At 45.9% G+C, this 26,683-nt stretch overlaps 1 protein-coding gene across 1 annotated transcript; it reads left to right on the forward strand.

Moving 5' to 3' along the window:
- Nucleotides 1-3,039: 3,039 nt before the first annotated feature.
- Nucleotides 3,040-5,832, forward strand: LOC123153968 (disease resistance protein RPS2). The gene has a single exon (XM_044572814.1). The coding sequence runs from the start codon at nucleotides 3,040-3,042 to the stop codon at nucleotides 5,830-5,832; it is 2,793 nt and encodes a 930-aa protein (XP_044428749.1).
- Nucleotides 5,833-26,683: the final 20,851 nt, after the last annotated feature.

Below are 26,683 nucleotides of genomic sequence, written 5' to 3' on the forward strand. Positions count from 1 at the left end.
TTCTTTTGGGAAGGAACTGGCCCGCACCACAAATACCACATGGTTAAATGCGCCTGGGTGTGCCGGCCCAAGGACTTGGGCGGTCTCGGGATCACCAATTCCAGATGGCTTAACATCGCGCTGATGTGCAAATGGATTTGGAAAATCACCCAGGGGGCCTCCGGGTTGTGGGTCGATCTCCTACGGGCCAAATATTTTCCTAACGGGAATTTTTTTTGAAGGAAGGGCAAGGGGCTCACCGTTTTGGAATGATCTTCAGTTGATCAAACCAGCTTTTGCCATGGGGGCAAAATTTGCGGTTGGGAACGGCAGATCCGCGCGTTTCTGGACTGACCTTTGGATAGGTACTCAACCCCTTTGGATAGAATTTCGGGAGTTGTACGATATTGCCGTAGACAGCGCGTTATCGGTGGCGGATGTGCTTGCCGCAACGCCACCTGAGATTCAGTTCAAACGGGAACTCAACGGACCCAAGCAGGCAAGCCTCGCGGCCTTGAGGCAATTAATCGAATCGGTGGGTCTTTCGGATCAACCTGACACGGTAAGTTGGGCGCTCACTAACTCAGGGAAATTCTCGGTGAACTCCTTATACCGCAAGTTGTGTCGAGGGCCGACACAGCCCGTGATTGCAGGATTATGGAAAGCGTGGATGCCTTTGAAGATTAAACGTATTGGGCCGGCCATGGGTCCGTGTGCATTATGTGGGGAACCGGAGGATGCCAATCATGTGTTTTTACGGTGCCCGTTAGCAAGGTTTGCGTGGAGTGCTGTCCGCACCGCGGCAGGTGTCCTTTGGGACCCGCGCTCGGCTACTGAGCTTTTCAACCTCCTTGATGCGATTAAGGGCCCAGCATATCGGGTTATGTGGAGTTGTGTTGGGGCACTTCTCTGGGCCTTATGACTAACTAGGAACAAGTTTACTATAGAAGGGTGCTTCCCAAATCATCCGGCTAATATCATCTTCAAATGCAACCTTCTATTGCAGCAGTGGAGTCCGTTGGGGAGGCGCAAGGATGCTGAGCTGATCAAGACCGCCCAACAACGACTGGTGCAAGTGTCTGTGATGGCTAGGGAGTCATGACTTCGGTTCTTTTGTTGTTTGACGAGCCTGCGTGCTCTGTACGGGCTCTGCCCTATAATCTCGTTTGTCGGCTTGTTTTAGTCTCATCTGAACTTTGGTGCTCAAGCCGGCAGGGCTTTTGGTGTTGTTTCAAGACTTGGTTTGTGGTACGCTGCCGTTGGGGCTTTATTAATTTAAAGCCGGACGCATCTGGCGTCTTCGTTCTAAAAAAAACATCTATTCAAGGCGGTGTGTATGTAATAGGATGGATGGCCAAGGAGGTTTTCATAGTCTCCGGATCGGTCTACCACCTCCTTTGATAGAGACATAGTGCCGGTTCTATATGACTATTGTTGCCGATATGCCCTTTTTATTATTATATTTTTCTATTTTGCCAGACATTTGGTGCTTGGCTACTCGCATCCTAACTATTCAGACGTTGGGTGTTGCTCGTCATGTTGTGTATATCCACTTAATGCTACGTATGGAGTTAATAAAAGTGTCATTTATAAGCAGCTGAGGGTCACGACTCATGAGTAACGGCAAGCGTCGAGACATATATAAAAGTTTTCAGCAAAACAACCCTTCGTCCCACTAGACAAACCACTTGCTGTTTAAATATAGTCCCGGCGCTTAAACTTGGTGGCCACTTGCTGTCGGACTCATGAGTAACGCTGATTTGTTATGCGAGGCCACTTGCTGTTAGATCATTGTTTTAAATAGCCCGCTATAGCTCCGCTATAGCACGCTATAGCATTTACAAAAGGTCTTGCGCTAAGATACTTTGGTCCAAACAAATGAGCAAACATTTTACTATAGCTCCGCTATAGCACGCTATAGCATTTGGAAGAGCTCCGCCGCTAAGATGCTTAGCGCGCTATTTAAAACTATCGTTTAGATACATCCGTTTAAGCGCCGGGAGTATATTTAAACAGCAAGTGGTTTGTTTGTCTTATTAGTTACCACTAGACATTAGTTATTGTGGAAGACGAAAGAAATGGGGTGGTTGGGCGTGTACGTAAGCATGAATAGAGAAAGTAGAGGAAATGAATCAATCAGCGTGCGTGCTCTCCAAGTTTGGTCATTTGTTTGAGTATCCACCCACCCACCCACCCACGGGAGAGAGACCAGTGATCGTTGATGGGCGGCCACGGCAGCTTCCAGTAGCATTTGGTAGACCTCCCTCTTCCTGCCTCTGTCTTGGCGGTGGTGGCGGCAATCAGCGACGGGAAGCATCCAAGGCCCGGCTTCTTTTGTAGCTTTCCTAATCAGCGACAGCAAGCACCAAGGCGCTCTTTCCTCTGCATAACAAATCAAGGTAAGAAGCAATACCCTGCTAGTTATTCGTGCTGATGATGATTTAATTCTGCTTTTCATGGTTATATACTACTCCCTCCGTCCGAAATTAGTTGTCACAGGAATGGATGCTAATTCCGGGCGGTGGAAGTACTTGATTGAGTAACTGAGTTGGATTGAGTGGTTTCATAACCTGCACCTCTGCTCTTGCCATCTACTCCTCCGTCCCATAATGTAAGATAAGACGTTTTTGGACACTACACTAGTGTCAAAAAACGTCTTACATCTACTTACCAATGTTGCGGTGTAGTATATGGATTGCATGCATACAATTTTTGTCATGTTTTGTTGAGTACAAAACAGTACTCAAAAATTGTGAAATATAGGTTTTTTCTATACCATACGAGCTCCTAGAATTGTTTCCTCAACTGTAGGATTTGCACTTCCCGGGAAAAAAACTATTGTATATGACTAGCACTTGGCAGGACTTTTTCAGGGTGTTCTCCGTATCATGTTAGCTATCAGCAGAAGAAATCTGCAAGTAAACTCAATTAGTTTTCCATGAGAGATCGAATCGTAATTATTTCTGCAAACTCTCTGAATTGTTCTGAATGTACTTTCCTCGGTTATCAAATCTGCAAGTACTGATTTGGAACGTAACTTCTTTCTATTTTTCCAGCAACATGGCTCCTCCGTATGGGATGCTCTCCCCCGTTGTAGGACTTCTTGTGAAAGGAATATGGAAGCCCATCAAGAAGCACTGCGGTGACTGCCTGAAGCCTGGAAACAAAATTGATGATCTGGAAACATCTTGGGATGGTCTAAAAGTCCACGTAGATACTATTGCTGAGCAAATACAATTGGGTAAGAGACCGAGGGTTCAAACAACAAAATGGATAGAAAATGCCCAATCAATGGCAGACAAATCACACGCAATCATAAATAAGTTCGAGGGAAGGAGCAAACATATGTTAGGTTGCTCTTGGAATTGTTGGTTCAACTACGGGATTGGTCGTGCTGCCAGAAAGAGCAAGAAAGAAGTTGACGAACTCAAGGAGGGAGCTCCCCAAGATGATCATCTCTTCACTTTGCTCCCACCGGTTGGCATAGAACTGCCTCTGCCACCTCATATCGTGGGGCAAAACGAGTATATGGATAAGATTGTTGGCTGCATTGAAGAAGGTTCCACGCGCTTGGCTGGGATATGTGGCATGGGAGGGGCAGGAAAAACTACTCTCCTCAAGCAATTAAACAACACCTTTAGTTGCACTGCAGAAATGCACACATTCCATCATGTGATCTATGTGGAAATTGGTCAGCAACCAAATCTGCGTACAGTTCAGCAGAGCATTGCATCCCAGCTTGGGCTGACGCTTGGACATGAGGATATGACGTCTAGATCTGCATCCCTCTACAACTTCCTGAAGGAAAGGAAGTTTTTATTGTTGATGGATAACCTTTGGCAACCACTGGACCTAGAGAAGGTTGGGATACCACAAGAGCACATTCAAAACAGCCCACAAAATAGGCAGATGATTGTAATCACATCACGAGATCAACAAATATGCCGAAGAATGCAAGCACATAGTGAGGTGTTCATGTTACAAAAGCTCAAGTTTGAAGAAGCGTGGAGTCTCTTCGAAGTGAATGTGGGCTGCAGTAGACTAACCAACACCAATGCACAAATCAGAGCTTATGCTGAGAGCATTGTTCACAAGTGTGGAGGCCTTCCACTAGCACTTAAGATAGTTGGCCAGGCTATGGCATCAAAAGAAAGTGAACAAGAGTGGGAATTCGTTGTGATGTTGCTTCAACGGTCTCAATTCAATCAAGTTCCAGATGCATATGCAGAAAGTGACCTATATCATGTACTGTACATCAGTTATGAGCAACTTCCAGATACAAGGACAAAGCAATGTTTCCTTTCCTTTACTCTAAAAGTAGAAGATTATGTATATGTGCCATATGCAATACATCTCTGGATGGGACATGGATTACTTGATGAGGATAATGATATGAGAACCAACGATTTGAGAGGCCATGCTGTTGTTGGATGTCTAAAAAGAGCATGTCTATTAGAAGAACATTCAAGAGGGAAAAATTACCTAAGCATGCATGATACAGTCAAAGGTCTGGCTCTTTGGATCATACAAAATAAACAAGGAGATGGACCTAGCAAGAATTGGCTAGTACATAAAGGAGATAAAACCATGAAATTAGAAGACTGGTGCACTGCCCATAGGATTTCACTCCATAACTTGAAGGATGTGGTAATCCCTAGTTCTGTCCCTTGGCGTTGGCTATTAACTCTCATACTCACAAGAAGCAATATTATTGGCAATGTTCCTACAGGCTTCTTTAAAACTGCTCCATCTCTCACCTTCTTGGATATAAGTCGCACTAATATCCGGGAACTCCCATCAGATGTTGGAGAATTAGTGAACTTGCAGCACCTTGATCTTTCAAGCACTCCAATCCAGTCGATCCCAATGGAGCTTCAACATTTGAAATGTTTGAGGTACCTATATTTAGGATACACCTATGAGCTGGTAACAATCCCAAATGGGACAATATCTGCTCTAACAACGTTGAGAGTCTTTGATTTATACTCTAGTGGGACCTTCCTAGAGGACACAACACAGGCATGCATTAAGGAGTTGGAGAGTTCGGCATGGATACAATCATTGGGGTTCACCGTTAGCGATTCTAATTCACTTCAAAGGATACTCAACTATTCTAAGGCCTCCTTGAAATCCCTTTGTTTGAGAGAAGTGAAAGGCTTGCCACATCTCCATATCGCACCTGGATTTTTTAGCAAAACGAAGGTACATGAACTCGAGAGGTTGACATTGAAAGGTATGGAGAGCTTAAAGGAGTTGTACATAGGGGATACGATTGTGGATTCAGATTGGCACTTCGGGAAACTTGACAAACTAACATTTTGGAACCTAAGAGAGTTGGAAGTTGTCGTATGGAAAGGGGTGGTGCCTCATGCTTGCTTCCCTAAACTTCATGTGTTACTGATCTCTGACTGCCACAACATCAGGACAGTCTCATGGATCAAGCAGCTCCCATGCCTAGGTGAGGTATATTTGATTCACTGTGATTCAATGTTGGAGTTGGTAGCTGCAGCTGAAGGGGGAGGAAGCATGTCATCCGCTGCGGATTCGTTTCCCCGGCTCAAGGTACTTGGACTGAGTGGTCTTGGGAACCTGCACAACATATGTGATGGCACTCCTGTATTCCCTTGTTTGAAGCGCTTGCTTGTGTACAATTGTTCGAGGCTGGCCAAATTGCCATTCGGGTTATACAAGGAAGAGTGTGTGCCGGTGATACTAGGCAGACAAGACTGGTGGGAACAACTAGTCTGGGAGAATAGTAGCACGGAATCTACTTTAAACTCATTCTTCAGGGAACTGCCGTCGAGTTTTCAAGGAAATTTTGAAGATGTTCGCAGGGCATTAACTCGTTATTAACACGTAAGTTGAAGTCTATCTGGCTTAATCCCAAGAAAGGTGAATCCATTGTCTTGCTCGCTCTATTTTCTCTCTTTAGGAGTTATGTAGAGGGTGGCTGCTTAGTTGATATTTGTCGTCGCGCGTTATAGTAAACTGCATTCACTGTTGTTGTCAAGCTGCACGTGTGGTATTCGTATACAGATTCTAAGCGACATTTTTGCAGTGTACTCTTGCTGCTCAGTTAGGGTTGTACCCCCCCCCCCCCCCCCCCCAACACACACAAAAAAATTATTAGCATTTCTAGTTTGTTGAATTGGAAACCTACCAAGACTGAAGAGATGCACTTTTTTGCTGATGAATGCTGATTGTTGGCATGCATCCTTCCAGGTACATACAAGTCGGTGATATGGTGGCGAGAGCATTGGGCTACTGATCTCTGGGGTGAGCATTCAAGGGCTAGGGGGCCAAGTCAGATCCGCTGTTGGAGCTTACCGAGAGGTCTACCAATGTCGTTGGTCGGACGACTGAGGTGCTGTTGGCAACATCAGCTACTGCAGGAGAAAATTATGGTTGTTTCTTAGGATCCAAGTATGATGCGTCATGAGTCCATCTTGTAGCACTCTGATAGATATTTGTCGTGCATGCTTACTCTGGTTCAGAGAGCTCGTAGGCGTCTTGTGAGAGAATGATTTTAGCAGTTTCCCTTTTCTGCCTATGAGTAATAGCAAACTTGTTTGTTAATTTTTGTCGTCAACAGCAGGAGCTCTGCCTTTGCATTATAGTTAGGGAAAAGGTTAGAAAGTACAATTAGAATGGTCTAAGAAGACCTGATAAAAGAAAAACACACACTCAGCTAGCGGCATAGCTACACACTTTCAGTTGTTTGCACTACACCTCCTTTGCATTCGTGGAACACATAGCCTCATTTAAAAAATTTATATCATCTCGAACAAGATTCACCAAAGCCACCGCCGTCATCTCTTTATCTTCAAATATTCTCCTGTTTCGCTCTTTCCACGGATGCCAGGCAACATAGGCCAACAAGGTTATCTCCTCAGCAGCCCTGGTCGGCGGACCTCGTTGCAAGCAGATCACCTTCCACCAGTCCCTAACTGAGACTGCCGAGGAGACCACGTTGCGCATCCTTTCATTGGTTACCTGAAGCTAATGTCACACCCCTCCCGCAAAGCAGCATCTTATGATGAGAATGAGACCAGAGATTTTGGAAAACGAGTTTTTAGAGAATTTTTAGGAAAACCGGTTTTCCCTACTTTTTCTGTTAAGATAAGTCTACACAATTTCTTATTTGGACGGGCAAAACAGAAAACGTGATTACACAGTTCTTTGTAATTGGGTCGTCTCTTACGCATGCAGTTGCCTCACGCTCCTTCGGTGAGATCACGACGCTTCGCTTCGCTCGTCGCGTCCAGCTCTTTTGCATGATGCATGGCGCGTACATGCTCTGCTGTTAAGCTGGCTAGGGGTGCTGCCCCTTGACAACGAATCCATAATGCTGTGATATGATGGGATTGACCTATGCGTACACGTGCACAAGTAGGGGTGCAGAGCGGCGTCCCACATAGACCCGCCAAAGTGCTGAATTAGTACCACAGCCTAGCTAGAACTAAATCTATCTATCTATATCTATCTATCTATCTATCTATCTATATCTATATCTATATCTATATCTATATCTATATCTATCTATCTATCTATACTTATACTAATTCTACACTTCCTAAAAATTCCCATGTTAATTAGATTTTACGAGCCGTTAATCTGGTGGGACCCAGTTATTATGGTGTAGATCGACCGACAAAAACCTTGGAAAGATATTCCGCAGAAAAAAAATTATACTCCACGATTTGTTTCCTTGGTTGTAAAAGCGAAAAAAAATAATCATATCTCTATCTAATACTGCACAATATGTTTCCTCGGTTGCAAAAGAAAAGACCCAGGTTCTCCTTTCTTCGTATTCAAAACAGTAGAAAAAAACAATATCCCAATCTATCTTTTTAATTTAGTCTATCTATATCTTAATACTCCACGATCTGTTTCCTTGGTAGAAAAAACAATCATATCTCAATCTACTTTAATACTCCATCAATATGTTTCCTCGATTGACTATATTTTTAATTTTGTCTATCCATATCTTAATACTCCACGATCTGTTTCCTTGGTTGTAAAAGTGAAAAAACAATCATATCTTAATCTACGTTAATACTCCAACAATATGTTTCCCCGTCATCCCCTCCTCTCTGTCCGCGCCGGTGACAGTGGACCCCGGCGTGGGGCACCTGTCTGTAGGGCTTGGGAGCCCGCAGCCGCCTCCTCTAGTGACCTCGGCTGACCCTTTGAGGGACACAGCGCCAGGTTTTACTAGGGAGGAGGTTGTTGCTTTTGGCGGGATCCCGGATCCCATCTCGTCAGGGACAGGGATGAGTGCTCGCATCCACGAGCTCCCGGAGGTGGATGATATGCAGCAGCGGTGCGCTATGAGGGCGGCCAAGCTTCAGGAGGCTGCATAATTTTCTGGTATGTCCGTCAACTTATCTAACTCGTTATTGCATTTTTCTAATGAGGAGATTATAAATAATGCAAACCAGTTAGGAGTTTCATTAGGTGCAACGGATAGTGAGATCACTAATTCGGTCAATGATATGTTAGATTTGGAGGCGGAACGTGTCTTAGAGACTATTCGTAATCTTGCAGCAGTTAAACCAATGAATGATGATGAGATTGATGCATTAGGGGTTAGAGTGCTCGATAATCTGTGTGCGGATCTAGCACCCCCTACTCACGACTCTGAGGAAGATGATGGACCCTTAGAGAATGAGGATAGTACTATATGCGAAACCGGTTATGGGGACCGTGAAGGAAATATGCCCTAGAGGCAATAATAAAGTTATTATTTATTTCCTTATATCATGATAAATGTTTATTATTCATGCTAGAATTGTATTAACCGGAAACATAATACATGTGTGAATACATAAACAAACAGAGTGTCACTAGTATGCCTCTACTTGACTAGCTCGTTAATCAAAGATGGTTATGTTTCCTAACCATGAACAAAGAGTTGTTATTTGATTAACGAGGTCACATCATTAGTTGAATGATCTGATTGACATGACCCATTTCATTAGCTTAGCACCCGATCATTTAGTATGTTGCTATTGCTTTCTTCATGACTTATACATGTTCCTATGACTATGAGATTATGCAACTCCCGTTTGCCTGAGGAACACTTTGGGTACTACCAAACGTCACAACGTAACTGGGTGATTATAAAGGAGTACTACAGGTGTCTCCAATGGTAGATGTTGGGTTGGCGTATTTCGAGATTAGGGTTTGTCACTCCGATTGTCGGAGAGGTATCTCTGGGCCCTCTCGGTAATACACATCACATAAGCCTTGCAAGCATTATAACTAAGATGTTAGTTGTGAGATGATGTATTACGGAATGAGTAAAGAGACTTGCCAGTAACGAGATTGAACTAGGTATTGGATACCGACGATCGAATCTCGGGCAAGTAACATACCGATGACAAAGGGAACAACGTATGTTGTTATGCGGTCTGACCGATAAAGATCTTCGTAGAATATGTAGGAGCCAATATGGGCATCCAGGTCCCGCTATTGGTTATTGACCGGAAACGTGTCTCGGTCATGTCTACATTGTTCTCGAACCGTAGGGTCCGCACGCTTAACGTTACGATGACAGTTATTATGAGTTTATGCATTTTGATGTACCGAAGGTTGTTCGGAGTCCCGGATGTGATCACGGACATGACGAGGAGTCTCGAAATAGTCGAGACATAAAGATTGATATATTGGAAGCCTATGTTTGGACATCGGAAGTGTTCCGGGTGAAATCGGGAATTTTACCGAAGTACCGGGAGGTTACCGGAACCCCCCGGGAACCAAATGGGCCTTATTGGGCCTTAGTGGAAAGGTGAAAGGGGCAGCCCATGGTGGGCTGCGCGCCTCCCCCCCTCCCCTAGTCCTATTAGGACTAGGAGAGGTGGCCGGCCCCCTTCTCCCTCTCTCTCTCTCTCAAGGAGTCCTATTAGGAATAGGATTGGGGGGGGGAGTCCTACTCCCGGTAGGAGTAGGACTCCTCCTGCGCCCTCCTCTCCTTGGCCGGCCAGCCCTCCCCCTGGTAACCTTTATATACGGGGGCAAGGGGCACCTCTAGACACACAAGTTGATCCTTGAGATCGTTCCTTAGCCGTGTGCGGTGCCCCTGCCACCAAATTCCATCTCGATCATACCGTTGTAGTGCTTAGGCGAAGCCCTGCGTCGGTAGTACATCAAGATCGTCACCACGCCGTCGTGCTGACGGAACTCTTCCTCGACGCTTTGCTAGATCGAAGCCCGAGGATCGTCATCGAGCTGAACGTGTGCTAAGAACTCGGAGGTGCCGGAGTAACGGTGCTTGGATCGGTCGGATCGGGAAGAAGACGTACGACTACTTCCTCTACGTTGTGTCAACGCTTCCGTTGCGATCTATAAGGGTACGTAGATCAGACTCTCCCCCTCGTTGCTATGCATCACCATGATCTTGCGTGTGCGTAGGAAAATTTTTGAAATTACTACGTTCCCCAACAGACCGGGTGACGGAGCCTAGTATACCCAAGCGTAAGTGGAACCGGAAGATCTATCCCGATTCCGCAGTTCGTAGGAGTGCTAGGATTCGAGTTACTAAAAAATTCCATGATGAACTATGAGAGGAATTTTTTGGAATAGCAGAGGTCTGAAGGACTTGGCTAAAAGAAGATTCCTAGCTGAGGCAGCTCTAGAGCAGAGGTTAGATTTTGTTGCTCTATCGGAGACGGGTAGAGATAACTTTGCGCCCCAGTTTCTCTCTTCTCTTGTGGGTGGTATTGATTTTGATTGGCATTGCCTCCCTCCGCGAGGAAGATCGGGTGGTATCTTACTAGGTGTGAGATGCGATTCGCTTGAAGTCCGAAGTGTCGTGATGGGAGACTTCGCGGTGAAGTTTCGAGTTAGGTCTAGGGTAGATGGGTTTAACTGGGCTTTGGTGGCGGTTTATGGTGCTGCACAGCCTGAGCTTAAAGCGGAGTTCCTGGCGGACCTTGTTCGAATCTGTGGGTCAGAACAGCTTCCAATTTTAGTTGGAGGTGATTTCAATATCATCAGGAGGAAAGAGGAGAAGAACAATGATAACTTTGACAGCAGATGGTCGTTTATGTTCAATACCATTATTGAAAGCTTGGATCTGAGAGAGATAGAGCTTTCTGGTAGAAAGTTCACCTGGGCTAATGCTCTACCAAACCCAACCTATGAAAAACTTGATCGGGTACTTGCGAGCGTGGAGTGGGTACAAAAATTCCCTCTGGTAACGGTGCAAGCTCTTTCGAGGGGAATATCCGATCACACCCCATTGTTCGTGGACTCAGGAGAGCCGAACCATGTGGGTAACAAGAATACCTTCTCTTTCGAGACGTCTTGGTTTGAACGTGAGGGATTCTTGGACTTGATCACCAGGGAATGGGTTAGAGGTGTAGGAGGCAACAATGCGATAGAGCGTTGGCAGAATAAGATTAGGCATTTAAGAAGTTTCTTACGGGGTTGGGCTAAGCACCTCAGTGGTGTATATAAGAGTGAAAGGGATAGACTCCTTACTCTTATACAGGCCCTGGACATACAGGCCGAAGTCAATATTCTGTTGCCAGCCCAGCTCAGGTTAAACATGAGGCGGAGAAGAGGCTGAAAGAATTGCTTCGCGAAGAAGAATTGAAGTGGGCTTTGCGGGCTAAAGTCCGCAAAGTGGTCCAAGGGGATGCGAATACTCAGTTCTTCCATTTGATAGCTAACGGTAAGCACAGAAGAAGCGCATCTTTCAGCTTGAGCAAGACGAGGGCACCATTTTAGGTCAGGATAACCTAAAAACTTACATTACTGACTATTATAAGCAGTTATTTGACCCCCGGAGGATAATTGTGTGTCCCTCGATGAGTCCAGGACTGAGGACGTGCCTCAGCTATCAGCTGCTGATAATAATATTTTGGTTGCCCCATTTTCGGAGAAGGAGGTTTTTGATGCTATTGCACAGATGAAAAACAATAAGGCTCCCGGTCCGGACGGATTCCCGGCAGAGTTCTATAAAAAGTGCTGGCACATTATTAAGGGGGATTTACTACCTATGTTCCATGATCTGTTCTCTGGACAGCTTCAATTATTTCACTTGAATTTTGGGACTATCACACTGCTTCCTAAGAAGACAGATGCTGTGAGAATTGAGCAATTCAGGCCGATCTGTCTCCTCAATGTTAGTTTCAAAATTTTCACCAAGGTCGGGACTAACAGACTCACACAGATTACGCATTCTGTGGTGCAACAGTCCCAAACTGCTTTCATGCCGGACAGAAATATCCTTGAAGGGGTGGTCGTCCTACATGAAACACTCCATGAAATCCACTCCAAAAAATTAGATGGAGTAATTTTTAAGGTGGATTTCGAGAAAGCGTACGATAAGGTCAAATGGCCATTCCTCCAACAGTCATTGCGTATGAAAGGTTTCGATGCAGCCTGGCGCCGACAGGTTGAATCATTTACGCAAAAAGATAGTGTGGGAATTAAAGTTAATGATGACATAGGTCATTACTTCCAGACACATAAAGGCCTCAGACAAGGAGATCCGATGTCCCCTATCTTGTTTAACATTGTGGTGGATATGTTAGCAATCTTGATAGGAAGGGCTAAGGAAAATGGTCAAGTAGGTGGATTGGTACCTCATCTTATTGATGGAGGTGTATCCATCCTTCAGTACGCTGATGATACAATCATCTTCATGGAGCATGACTTGGCCAAGGCTAGAAATATGAAGCTTGTGTTATGCCTTTTCGAACAATTGACCGGGTTAAAGATTAACTTTCATAAGAGCGAGCTGTTCTGTTTTGGTAGGGCCAAAGATGAACAGGATTCTTATAGGCAATTGTTTGGGTGCGAGTTGGGAGAGTTACCTTTCTCCTACCTGGGGATTCCTATCCACCATCGTAGGCTGACAAACAGAGAGTGGAAGAGCATCGAGGACCGATTTGAGAAGAAACTAAGCTGCTGGAAGGGTAAGCTTATGTCATAACGGAGGCAGATTAATCCGGATTAATTCGGTGCATACGAGTATGCCAATGTTTCTCCTATCGTTCTTTGAGGTCCCAGTTGGTGTTAGGAAGAGACTGGACTTCTATCGATCGTGTTTCTTTTGACAGGGGGTGATGAGCTTAAAAGAAAATATCGGCTTGCTAAATGGGATATCATCTGTAGACCGAAAGACCAAGGGGTCTAGGTATTGAGAATCTAGAAGTTAAGAATATATGCCTTCTTAGCAAGTGGCTGTGGAAGCTCTCATCAGAGACTGATGCTATGTGGGCTCAAATCCTTCGCAGCAAGTACCTACAGACAAAAACTCTGTCCCAGGTTACAGTCAGGGCCGACCGATTCGCCTTTCTGGAAAGGTCTGATGAAAGTCAAACAGGCCTTCTTTAATAGGACGAAGTTTGTTATTGGGAATGGCTTGAGTACTCGTTTCTGGGAGGATACTTGGCTTGGCGACACACCTTGGCCATCCAATATCGTCTTTGTACCGCATTGTTCAAAGACGTGAGGTATTCGTCGCATCGGTTTTTCATTCGATCCCCCTTAATATCCAGTTTCGACGAACGCTAGCGGGCAATCGTTGGGAAGAATGGCTCCGTCTAGTTAGGAGACTGATGGACGTCCAGCTTTCACAACAACCCGATGAATTACGCTGGGAAATTGACTAAGTCTGGAGTATTCCACCGTTAAATCAATGTATATTGATGTTATTAATCGCACTCCATGCCTACGTCTAAACATGTTTGGGATGTCAAAGTTCCTTTGAAAATCAAAGTGTTTATGTGGTTTGTCCATAAACAAGTTATTTTAACTAAGGACAACTTGAGAAAGCGTAATTGGACAGGACCTACTAGGTGTAGTTTCTGTGATCGGGATGAGACTATCAAACACCTATTTTTTGATTGCCCGTTGGCCAAGGCACTTTGGCAGACAGTCCATATTGCTTTTAATATCAATCCACCGAATTCTGTTAATGCGTTAGTTGGGACTTGGCTTAATGGATTGAGCCTGGCTTAGCGAAACATATTCGGGTTGGAGTTTGTGCTTTGCTGTGGACTATCTGTACTTGCAGAAATGATTTGGTTTTTAACAGGAATATCATGTATACATTTTTTGCAGGTCATATTCCGATCTACGGCGCTGATCCGTTCATGGTCGCTACTCACCCAGACGGAGGCCAGGGAGCATTTGGTTACTGGGTCTTTCCGCTGGGAGATGGTAGCTCGGGATATCTTCAACCGGTTTGGATGGCGGTCATGTAATAGGATAGGTATTTAGTTTCCCTATCTAATTTGAGCCGGCCGGTTGTGGCATCTTGTCTTGGCTAGTGGGTTTCTAGCTTTTTTTTGGCTCGTGTGAGCTTTATGTGCTTTTTATTACTTTTGGAGACTTTTGAGACCATGTACGTACTTCTTTTTTGGTTAATAAGATGGCCGTATGTATCGTTCTGATGCAGAGGCCGAGGAAGCCCCCTTTTCGGAAAAAAAAACTCCAACAATATGTTTCCTCGATTGATAAAGAAAATAAACCTTCGTTCTTAACGAACCACAAAGTCCTCAGGAAAAAGACTAAAGGCCAGGAAAATCATATCTCAGTCTATTTTAATATTCCACAATCTTCTTCCTTGGTTGTAAAAGAAAAAAACTCTTCCATATTAATATATTTATAGCTCCACGGAACAACATGGAGGAATCCTCTAAAGCAACTATCCTCTAGATGCCAACCCATGCAATTGGTTGTTATGTGGATTATTGTTCATGGAATTCAAACAGGTTGGACATCGAGCAGTCAGACTCTACGGCAGCTCATGTTATATTGAAGCAATTAATTCCTCTTGGTCGACCATGAGCATCCAAGCTCCAAGCCGCGAAGCTGCCGTCATCATCCGAGGTGCGTCACCGTTCATGGCCGTTTTTTCTTGCCGTTCCGCCCCAAGGAGATGCATTGTCTACTCAAGTTGTTAAGTTTGTGTAGTTCTGACCAGGTTTTTTTTATATTCGATTGAGGCCTATTTTTCCTCATGGCTGGTGGTTTCAATCCAATTCAGCAGTCACCGTTCTGATTCTCCTCCAGCACGCCATGAAGAATTTGCCTGAGGCTATTACTCCGATGCTGGCGCTGCGGGTCACTCGATATTTTGCCTGATCATTTGACATCATGAACGACCTGTGGCAAAAAAATTACTGTACCTTAAACTGAAAGGAAATATTGCTTTATCCACATATCAAGCGGGTCATTATAGCTGGGCTTGTGGTCTTTCGTAGACAAGAGGGTTCAAGTATTGCCTTTGTTATTCGTGGATTCTATAGCACAATAGCCTGCAGCAACATATTGAGATGATGGCTTACATCTGTTAGAACTCAAAATACTTCTATCTGGATTTCGTTGATTCATGATTTCCCTCGCACGTATCTTTATATAGATTCCAATTTAATTGCAGTTTTGTGACGCTTCGTCGTTGGATTTCATTCCAAACAACGGAGGGTTTATTGTGCTATGATGACAACCTCCTCAATTTGTATTGCTGGTAGATATAGTAAGTTGTTGGATTACGCATCAATCTGGCGGTCTTCCACAGACCACAACACGTTAAGCATATATCATGTTATCTAACAGTCTTTGTAGAATGTTAATCCTACACTTCCAATATGTTGTCTTATGTTTCCTATCGTCCCTTTGTCTTCTCCATAAGGACATGGCCATTTAATTTAAATTTGCTCACACTGTCTTTCCCATATATGCCATGGTTTCCCGGACAATAGGACAACCAGTGATCTACCTTTCGATGTTACAAGTAACAAGAGTCAACAATGCAAATGTATCAATGCGTGCAGCCACCCCCTGTACACAGGTGAAGACTGATGATCCAATGTGTCAAACTGTAATTAGCACTTTTACATTAGATGATGCTAAGCATTTGGAGATGCATTACGTGTCAGGTGCAGGCTGTTCTATGGTCATTGAAGCTATACCTATATTCTTACCTTATTAGATCATAATTACCAATTAAACCCTTATGTGTAGCTAATCCATGTTTTTTTTCTAATTTCTCCTTAATTTAGCTCCTCTCCTTCTGTACAATTCCATAGACATGCATGTCTGATGGTGCACACGAAGTTGTGGCTTACAGTACATCATGGCCAAGGATGAATAGAACACATAGTGACAGATGAGATGCACATTCAAATGTAATGTTAGATAAGGAAATTAATATTACATGTATTAGTAAATCTGTCAGTTCTCTATACTCGATAATATAGGAAAACTTCTCTTACCTGAATTGTACCAACCCAATGATCACCTAAATTTATTACGGAATGCTACAAACATCGATGATGTCACTGACCAAAACCATTTAAAGTTTCCCCATTAACCAAGGGAAAATACGGAGCACTCATCTTGGGCTGTTTAGTTTAAAAACAGTGCAGAACACAACCATGTGTTTGTACTTGAACATGGAAGTAAATTTGTCACATAACACCATCATAGATACTATATCGATGCTATCTATAATCCACATTAAAACTTTCGTATATGTAGTTCAAGTGCATCTTATTAAAATCAGTTATTTGTAAGGTTCTTTGCTATGCCTATATTTGCGTTATATTAGGCCAAACTGCAGTATCATGTAAGGATGGTATGTATATTTTCATGTCTCTTATAAGTTATGAGCTGAAATGTGCAACCCTCTACACAGCAATGCAATGTTCCACATTAACTGAATCATATATAATTTTTTCATGGATCTGATTCTGTTAACCTTAATGGTATAATGCATAAACTTATAGATGTAGTACTAAACTGAAGTACAGTATTATATTTTGCATTTTCCTGCAATTATAGCTAAAATAAAGTACATATATTTTCATATGTTCATTCATATGCGAATATTCTCCGTGCTAGCACTGGAGCTTCTATGCATGCTTTGATTTACTCTCTCTTTTATCTGTTTGAAAAACTATTTCATTCAGCACGTGACATTATCACCATATATTATCGAGGCTGAATCTGCGATCTCTTAATTTTCAACTTGGGGCATTACTGCATGTATACATAGGTGGACGCCCATTGCGTAAAATACGTTCAAAGGAGAGATCCCATAATTTTAAACATTGGAAATTCTAAATTACAAAAACCTAAAATATTAATGGCCATTTAGTGTTTACATATCCTTCAAATGTTCTCTCTTTTCTAAATCTTCTCAGGCAGCAATCTTATGGTGTCAACATGTTTCCATGATGACGGTGGTGAGAATGTCATAATTTTAATTTGGTAGCCATACCCTGTAGAAAATAGTACGAAAATTCTCAAGTTCACTAGACAATTGACCATTTGTTTTTAATCCAGATACATATTTTCTCAACTTACCATGCCAAGTAAATATACTATTTATGCTAAAAAACTTTGTGGCCTATGCACGTTAGCGCAAAATTTGGAAAGTTTCGGCAGTAAGCAAGGTGAATCACGTAAGGTTGTTATTATGCCATTATTAATCTGGTTTTAGTGTCATTATCTATTGGTCTTTTCATCTAGGAATATATTCTTTTTTGACTTATCATGCATGTGAAGATAATTTACTGCTGAATAAGAATGAAGTCAGTATAATATCTTGCAGTGATAATGTTACAATAGTGTTTGAAATTAATACTAGCCCGTGCAATTGCACAGGTTGATGACTCGTTTTTATAATTTGTATACAGAATGGAAGGTTCGGGCGCCGCCTTGCATCCCTAAGCACATGGATTCCTAGCTGGAGCAGAAACGATGGCTTCAATGTCGGCAATGAGAAATGAGAATGACAGCAGTGAGAATGCTGGGCAAGAGTATGAGCACGAAAGCAATATGCCATTGGTGATGGCCTGATGGGGAGCCTTTGCGGGGTTCGGCAGGGTGCGCAACGTAGCAGGTGGAGCGGCAGCGGCAAGCAAACGCGGTGTGCACGAGTCAGGGCACGCTGGTATTGTGGCAGTTACGCTTGCAAAGTCAGTGCGACCGCGGCCAAGCTAGGCATGCACGCATAGTGATGTCGAGCATGGTCATGGCATAGTTGGACATGGCGAGCCAGGCAGCGGCCGCAGGGCATTGTGAGTTAAGTATCAGCCGAGCCGAACGAGACGCCGCTGGCCATGGCGGCACTATCTGCCAGCGGATCCCCCCTCCGTCGCCGACATCCGCGACGTCCCCATCCATGAGCGTGTTCCCATCAAGCTAGATCAATCTAGCTCCTACTACTATGCATGGAAGACTTACTCCAACCTCGTCTTCCGTGAGTATTACCTCACCGAGCACATCGATGGCTCCATCGATAGTGAGGTCATGGTGGCCGACCCCGAGTGGTCCGCCATCGAGGCCATGCTCATTCGGTGGTTCTACCTCACCGTCTCGAGTGACATCTTCCACACGTTGTCTTCGAGGATGCTGATGCTTGCACCGTGTGGAACAAGATCAACACACTCTTCACCGACAACAACCTCCAATGCCTTACTTTCTTGCAGCAGGAAGTTTTTGGGTGCCGCCAGGATGAGTCCTCCATTGACGACTACTGCATGCGCCTCAAGGTGCTTGCTGATGAGCTTCGCGACATCGGCGCCAAGGTGTCTGACGACCTCATGTTGAGCACCCTCACCGCCGGCATAAGCGAGGATTCTGGCAGCACGTCATCCAACCTCACCCTCCTGCCGAACCCGACCTTCAACACCATCGTCGCTTACTTGCGTTTGCAGGAACGTAGGGTGAAGAAGGTGAAGACACGGGTGCAGCACACCGCTCTCGCCGCCGGCACGTCCCGCGGTGCGGCCACCCCGCCTCAGCCTCGGCCGCCGGCCCCGCCGGGCTACTACCCCCTGCAACCCGTGCCGCCCGCGCCCCCGTAGCAGACCAGCGGCGGCTGGCGTAACAAGCGCGGAGGAGGTGACCGCCCTCGGCAGTGGCAGTAGGGATACGAGGGTCACCTCATCAACCCTAGCCCTCCCTGCACTGGACTCTTGGCGCCAATCCCTAGACGGGCGTGGTGCACGTGTACCACATGCCGGTGTCGCGGCCTCCCACCGTCAGTGTCCTTGGTCCGCGCCCCGCGAGCCACCAGGTGCACTTCACGGTGCCCCTCCAGCCGGCCGGCTACCCGGCACTTCCGGCGGCCCGATGGCCGGCGGCTACCCGCCCCTGCCCACTCTCTATGGCGGCCTCGTCCTTGGCACCATGGGACCCGGACCTCTTGGCTGCACTGCACTCGCGGCCGCCTCGCCGAGCCACTACGGGGGTGGCGGTGATTGGTATATGGACTCGGGGCCACGGCCCACATGACAGCTCATCCCAGGAACCTTGCTTCTTCCTCTCCGGTTAACAGCTCCACTTGCATCACTGTCGGTGACGGTTCCTCCTTACCCATCGCTCTTGCTGGTCATTGTCATTTTCCCTCTACATCCATGCCTATAACCATGTCTAATCTTCTTGTTTCACCTGATCTAGTTAAAAATCTTGTGTCTATTCGTGGTCTTGCTTGTGAAAATCCTATTACCGTTGAATTTGATGATGTCGGTTTTTCTGTGAAGGATGCCCGTACCCGGATGGTTCTTTACCTATGTGACAACCCCGACGAGCTCTACCCGGTGCACTCCTCTACCACCACCACTGTCGCTCCAGTTGCCCTCTCCACCAGTGTTGATTTATGGCACACTTGTTTGGGTCGTCCCAACTCCACTGTCCTTCGTCAGATCCTTAGGAGTTTTTCATTCTCATGTAATAAGATAGAAAATCATACTTGTCATGCTTGCCGTCTCGGGAAGCACGTTCGTCTTCCGTTTAGTGCCTCCACAACTATTTCCACTTTTTCGTTTCAATTACTTCATAGTCATGTGTGGACATCTTCGGTTGCGAGTAATACGGGTTATCACTATTACCTTGTGCTTTTAGATGATTTCTCCCATTCTGTGTGGACATTTCCTCTTCGCCGCAAATCTGACGTCCTCGCTACCCTCACGGCATTTTATTCCTATGTCACCACACAATTTTTTGCCTAACATGTCCTTACACGCCACAACAGAATGGCCGCACTGAACGCATCCTTTGCACTTTTAATGACTGCGCCCGTACATTGCTCTTTTACTCTCCCTCGCTTTTAGCCGGATGCCCTCGCCACCGCCACCCTCCTTCTTAACATTCGACCGTGTCGTCCCCGTTGAACTATGCTCCCCATCAATTTCTGTTCGACACTCCTCCGTCCTATGACGGACTTCGCACATTCGGGTGTCTTTGTTATCCTAGTATCCCGTCCACCATGCCACACAAACTTGCACCTCGTTCTCTCGCTTGCATCTTCCTAGGCTATCCTCCCAACACCAAAGGTTACCGGTGTTATGATCGTGTCTCCCACTGTGTCTACACCTCACGACACGTGTACTTTGATGAGCGGTTTTTCCTTTTCACCAGGTACCACCTCCTGCAGCGGACTGCGCGGCGCTCCTAGATATGTCTGAGGCGGCCTGGCGACCGCCCGGGCGCGGCCCACCCCCCATGGCAGGCCGCTCGCTCCTCCGCCCCTGGCCGCAGTCGACACTGAAATGGTTGCCAACACTTCTTTTCTTGCCGTGCTCACGGCGCAAAAGTGCATATGCTGCACAGTTGGATGTGCCCTCCATGTATTGGATTTGAAAATGCAAACCCAGCAGCTTCGTGAATGCTTGTTGCTGAATTGGCGTGTTGAGCCTTTGTTGCCAACACTTCTTTCTAGTGTTGTTGAATTGACGTGAGCGGCGAGGGAGGAATGCCACCACTTCTACCGGTGTTGCACCAGCATGACGACGGCTGGAGGATGGCACAGCAGCGGTGGGTGGTGAGTAGGTTGCCGTAGACATGGATGTTCCTTGTGATGGTGGCTCTCGTATGCGTTTCTTCTTCTATGAGGCTTGATCGACAGTTGTATGCTCAAAATTGTACTCCCTCTGTAAACTAATATAAGAGCGTTTAGATAACTAAAATAGTGACATAATTGCTTTTATATTAGTTTACGGAGGAGTAATTCAATTTTGATAAGTCGAGACAGCCTTCGATAAATGATCCGCTCATGTAAAACAAAATTAAACTATATATCACGAGACTCATAAAACTCTTCGAAAACGAATCTAGTGACAACAATTCCTGTCACGTAAACTTCGTTAGGGCCAAGAATCAATTAGTGAATTTTCTCGAGAAATAAATTTGCTTTGTGTTTGAAATGTATGGAGTATACGTTCTTGACATCAGGGCCGGAGAGTATACATGATTTTATTATAAAACAAGTAGAGAATTTTTGCTTCATTTTTCGGGATGCGTTTGAAGGCGGCGTCAAATGGGGGCACGAGTAGATATACGTTTTCCTCAGCAGAAACGGGGAAACCAAACCCCCAATCATCCCCTCCCCTCCGTCCTCACTCCACTCCACCCAATGGCGTCGCCGGCGCCGCCTGCGGCCCCGACGCCTCGGCCGGCCATGGAGTCGCAGCGAGCCTCCCGGACACCTGACGGAGACATCCTCCTCCGCCTCCCCACGGCCGCCGACCTCGCCCGCGCGTCCATGGCCGGCCCATCCCTCCGCCGCATCGTCACCGACCACTCCTTCCTCCGTCGCTTCCGCGTCCTCCACCCGCCGCCTCTCTGGTATACTCTCGGACCCTTCATTCCCAGCCCAGCCGCCGCACCCCTCGCCGCCGCCGCCGGAACCCTCGCCGCACCGACTTCGTCCTGCTCCTTCCTCCCCCTCCCGCGAGCGGCCCTGATCGTCGCGACTTCCGCGACGGCCGCGCCCTCTTCTGCGTCGCCCCCGACGGCGACGACGCGCCCCTGGTGAGGGAGTGGCGGTGCGACCCGCTGCACCGGCGCTACCTCTGCTACTCCCGTTCCCCAGACCTTTCCGATCTAGTCTATCACTGCCAGCCCTTCCTTGCTCCTGCCGGCGGGGACGAGGTGCCGGCCGACGCTCCCTTGAGATTCAGAGTCATGTGCTTGGCCAAATACCAGACCCAGCTGGTCCTATTCGTCCTCTCTTCGTCGGGGGGCTGTGCCAGACCATGGCACGCCATCCCATTTGATGGTTGGAGCGCTCTGGTTGCACAAGTTAGTGAAGGCGAAGATGTGCGAGTCCTCCACTGCGTTCGGAAATCGCTACTACGCGCACGGATGCTTCTGCTGGCGATACCTGGGATCGGCAAGTTGCTCATGCTCGACATTGCCACGATGGAGTTCTCCTCCATCGACCTCCTGCCTAGTCCCTGGAGCAATTCCCGAATGGCCTTTGTGGAGGCAAGGGAAGGGAGGCTTGGGTTGTTTGCTCTCAGCCACAATCGCCTCTGTATTCCATTTCGGGGAGCATTGAGGATGACCCCCAAGGCTGTCGCTAATGGGGGCTGTAGTCCCATTGCCCTTGATTACGTCTATTACATCATTGGTGTAGCTGGGGGATTCTTACTCCTACATGGGTTTCAAGACAACCCGGAATCATACCCTTCGTTTGAAATGCCAGATCCGGACTGTTTTTCACTGAATCTCCAGACTATGAAGCTTGAGCGGTTTTGTGGGACTGAGCTCATGATGCCATTGAAGAACCAACTACTGTATGCGGGTTTCCCGCCATCCTTGTCTCCACCAACTATTTGAAGGGTAAGCTTGCTTCTATTTTTGCCTGTGTTGTCCATGCCATGTATAGGTAGGATCGACGCTGCAGTATGATGCAAGTATTAGCTAGTATAGCATCCAAAATTCCTAGTAGGTGATTAGCTTTAAATTAAAGTCCATCTGTTTCCAATGATGCTGACGCTTATGCCCAGTAAAATGTCCGTCCTTGAACTGCAATTACGTGGTTAGTTAACTTGGTTAGAGAAGTTTGAAGACACCTTTGATGCACAGGGCACTGGATACGTTCTGGGTTTTTCCTTTAGCATAGCGTGTATGTGGGCCAAATAAACTTGGGTGATAAACTAGATATAGGTTTTGTTGCATCCAATAACAAGAGAATGTTCTAATTAACCTTGCGTAGCTCTGGCCTTCGTCCTGGGTCCGACGCTGCATTTGGTCGTCCTGAAAGCAAGAATGTGTATATGAATAATCCTATTGATCATCTGAAACTAGATATGTTTTGGTTGCATCTAATTAACAAGAGGGGTTGGTTTCTCATCACATCACATGCTATTATTGCAGGGCTTAATCCGCTGTGTATTGGACTCATTTTGCTGCTGGCTGATGATTGCAAGGAAGGATGACACATACATCAAGCAATTGTCTGTGTTTGGCCTGTTGACTCGAGTCTCGCCTCCGGTCCTTTTATGTCCAAAGCCCGCATGCATGCTACATGTTGGTTGATTTGGCATGTGTGCGCAACTTGAGTGCGTTAATATTAGATGGGTACATGGGTCGTCAACCGGTCGACCTGCCTCATATATATTAGAGATGGGTTCTGCAGACTGCAGTCTCTCTAGCTACTGTTAATTTTCATGTTTCCTTCCATGTAGTCTCCCTTGTTCGTTGCTGTTATTTGGCCATTTGTAAATTGCTAGCGGTGCCAAGTCCTAGAGGCAGATGATGGGGATCCTAAGCTTAGAGAGGTGGTGGGTTCGAAGGATTCTTTCCTCGCGGCCTTGATGCCTAACGGGAGGCAGTGCTGCTAGAAGAGGGAGTCTCCGGTGCTCCACCGTAGGGGTCTTGCCGGACCAAGTGGTTTGCCCCCGGCGCTGGCGAAGATTGGTTCCATCAAAGAGCACCTGGACACGATCGTGTTTTCTGCTTTTCTTCGGTACAGTTTAGTCTGTTATTTTCAGTTTCTTTGGGGTGCAAGATGTACTGCCAGCAGCTTTGATCAATGCAGCCCTTGTTCAAAAAAGAATGCATACCATTTGTTGACGAATTGCTTGTGAAATGCATCATCTCCTCTTCTTATGTTTGGCAGATGCAGCTTTTTTTCATTAGATACATGGATGTAGATGCATCCACTTTGTTTGGATTATCACACACATATAATCTATGGCTACAACTTATGATATATCATCTCCGCTTACAATTGAAACTGCACACTACTGTTACTCTTTTGGATGGAGTGCATCGCCGAAAATACCGGTACATACTGCTAGGATTCAGCAATGTGTAAGCAATTCAGTTAACTAGACTAGCTTTGCCGCCCATCTTGGCAAGACAAGGGTTCCCCACCGACCTGATTTCATAGTGCATCTCCAGCCTCAACCTGTTGGGGGTTGGTCGAAGAGTCCAGCAGCTTCTGCTCGCCCGTCCACAAAGGGGTATAGTGTTCCCGTCGACAGGCCGAGCTCCAGATGCCGCCCTTGGCCATCGACAACCCGATGTGGAGGTACCCTGTATCAACATGATCAAGCCTTGATGACAAACTCACAAAAGATAAATAGCAACTAGTCTATGATGCCATGACTTGAATAATTAGTCCAGAAAGAGGGAAATGGTCAGTTTGACATTTTATAAGCTCTCATGGAGTACAATTACCAGGTCAGTGATCACAGCAACACATCAATTAGTGAACTTGCAGCACCTTGATCTTTCAAGCACTCCAATCCAGTCGATCCCAATGGAGCTTCAACATTTGAAATGTTTGAGGTACCTATATTTAGGATACACCTATGAGCTGGTAACAATCCCAAATGGGACAATATCTGCTCTAACAACGTTGAGAGTCTTTGATTTATACTCTAGTGGGACCTTCCTAGAGGACACAACACAGGCATGCATTAAGGAGTTGGAGAGTTCGGCATGGATACAATCATTGGGGTTCACCGTTAGCGATTCTAATTCACTTCAAAGGATACTCAACTATTCTAAGGCCTCCTTGAAATCCCTTTGTTTGAGAGAAGTGAAAGGCTTGCCACATCTCCATATCGCACCTGGATTTTTTAGCAAAACGAAGGTACATGAACTCGAGAGGTTGACATTGAAAGGTATGGAGAGCTTAAAGGAGTTGTACATAGGGGATACGATTGTGGATTCAGATTGGCACTTCGGGAAACTTGACAAACTAACATTTTGGAACCTAAGAGAGTTGGAAGTTGTCGTATGGAAAGGGGTGGTGCCTCATGCTTGCTTCCCTAAACTTCATGTGTTACTGATCTCTGACTGCCACAACATCAGGACAGTCTCATGGATCAAGCAGCTCCCATGCCTAGGTGAGGTATATTTGATTCACTGTGATTCAATGTTGGAGTTGGTAGCTGCAGCTGAAGGGGGAGGAAGCATGTCATCCGCTGCGGATTCGTTTCCCCGGCTCAAGGTACTTGGACTGAGTGGTCTTGGGAACCTGCACAACATATGTGATGGCACTCCTGTATTCCCTTGTTTGAAGCGCTTGCTTGTGTACAATTGTTCGAGGCTGGCCAAATTGCCATTCGGGTTATACAAGGAAGAGTGTGTGCCGGTGATACTAGGCAGACAAGACTGGTGGGAACAACTAGTCTGGGAGAATAGTAGCACGGAATCTACTTTAAACTCATTCTTCAGGGAACTGCCGTCGAGTTTTCAAGGAAATTTTGAAGATGTTCGCAGGGCATTAACTCGTTATTAACACGTAAGTTGAAGTCTATCTGGCTTAATCCCAAGAAAGGTGAATCCATTGTCTTGCTCGCTCTATTTTCTCTCTTTAGGAGTTATGTAGAGGGTGGCTGCTTAGTTGATATTTGTCGTCGCGCGTTATAGTAAACTGCATTCACTGTTGTTGTCAAGCTGCACGTGTGGTATTCGTATACAGATTCTAAGCGACATTTTTGCAGTGTACTCTTGCTGCTCAGTTAGGGTTGTACCCCCCCCCCCCCCCCCCAACACACACAAAAAAATTATTAGCATTTCTAGTTTGTTGAATTGGAAACCTACCAAGACTGAAGAGATGCACTTTTTTGCTGATGAATGCTGATTGTTGGCATGCATCCTTCCAGGTACATACAAGTCGGTGATATGGTGGCGAGAGCATTGGGCTACTGATCTCTGGGGTGAGCATTCAAGGGCTAGGGGGCCAAGTCAGATCCGCTGTTGGAGCTTACCGAGAGGTCTACCAATGTCGTTGGTCGGACGACTGAGGTGCTGTTGGCAACATCAGCTACTGCAGGAGAAAATTATGGTTGTTTCTTAGGATCCAAGTATGATGCGTCATGAGTCCATCTTGTAGCACTCTGATAGATATTTGTCGTGCATGCTTACTCTGGTTCAGAGAGCTCGTAGGCGTCTTGTGAGAGAATGATTTTAGCAGTTTCCCTTTTCTGCCTATGAGTAATAGCAAACTTGTTTGTTAATTTTTGTCGTCAACAGCAGGAGCTCTGCCTTTGCATTATAGTTAGGGAAAAGGTTAGAAAGTACAATTAGAATGGTCTAAGAAGACCTGATAAAAGAAAAACACACACTCAGCTAGCGGCATAGCTACACACTTTCAGTTGTTTGCACTACACCTCCTTTGCATTCGTGGAACACATAGCCTCATTTAAAAAATTTATATCATCTCGAACAAGATTCACCAAAGCCACCGCCGTCATCTCTTTATCTTCAAATATTCTCCTGTTTCGCTCTTTCCACGGATGCCAGGCAACATAGGCCAACAAGGTTATCTCCTCAGCAGCCCTGGTCGGCGGACCTCGTTGCAAGCAGATCACCTTCCACCAGTCCCTAACTGAGACTGCCGAGGAGACCACGTTGCGCATCCTTTCATTGGTTACCTGAAGCTAATGTCACACCCCTCCCGCAAAGCAGCATCTTATGATGAGAATGAGACCAGAGA

The sequence above is a fragment of the Triticum aestivum genome, chromosome 7A (genome assembly GCF_018294505.1).
Source record: "Triticum aestivum cultivar Chinese Spring chromosome 7A, IWGSC CS RefSeq v2.1, whole genome shotgun sequence".
Taxonomy (NCBI): domain Eukaryota; kingdom Viridiplantae; phylum Streptophyta; class Magnoliopsida; order Poales; family Poaceae; genus Triticum; species Triticum aestivum.

Bases quoted from the DNA above. Each gene is read 5' to 3' on its own strand.
- LOC123153968 (XM_044572814.1), top strand. From the start codon at position 3,040: ATGGCTCCTCCGTATGGGATGCTCTCCCCCGTTGTAGGACTTCTTGTG.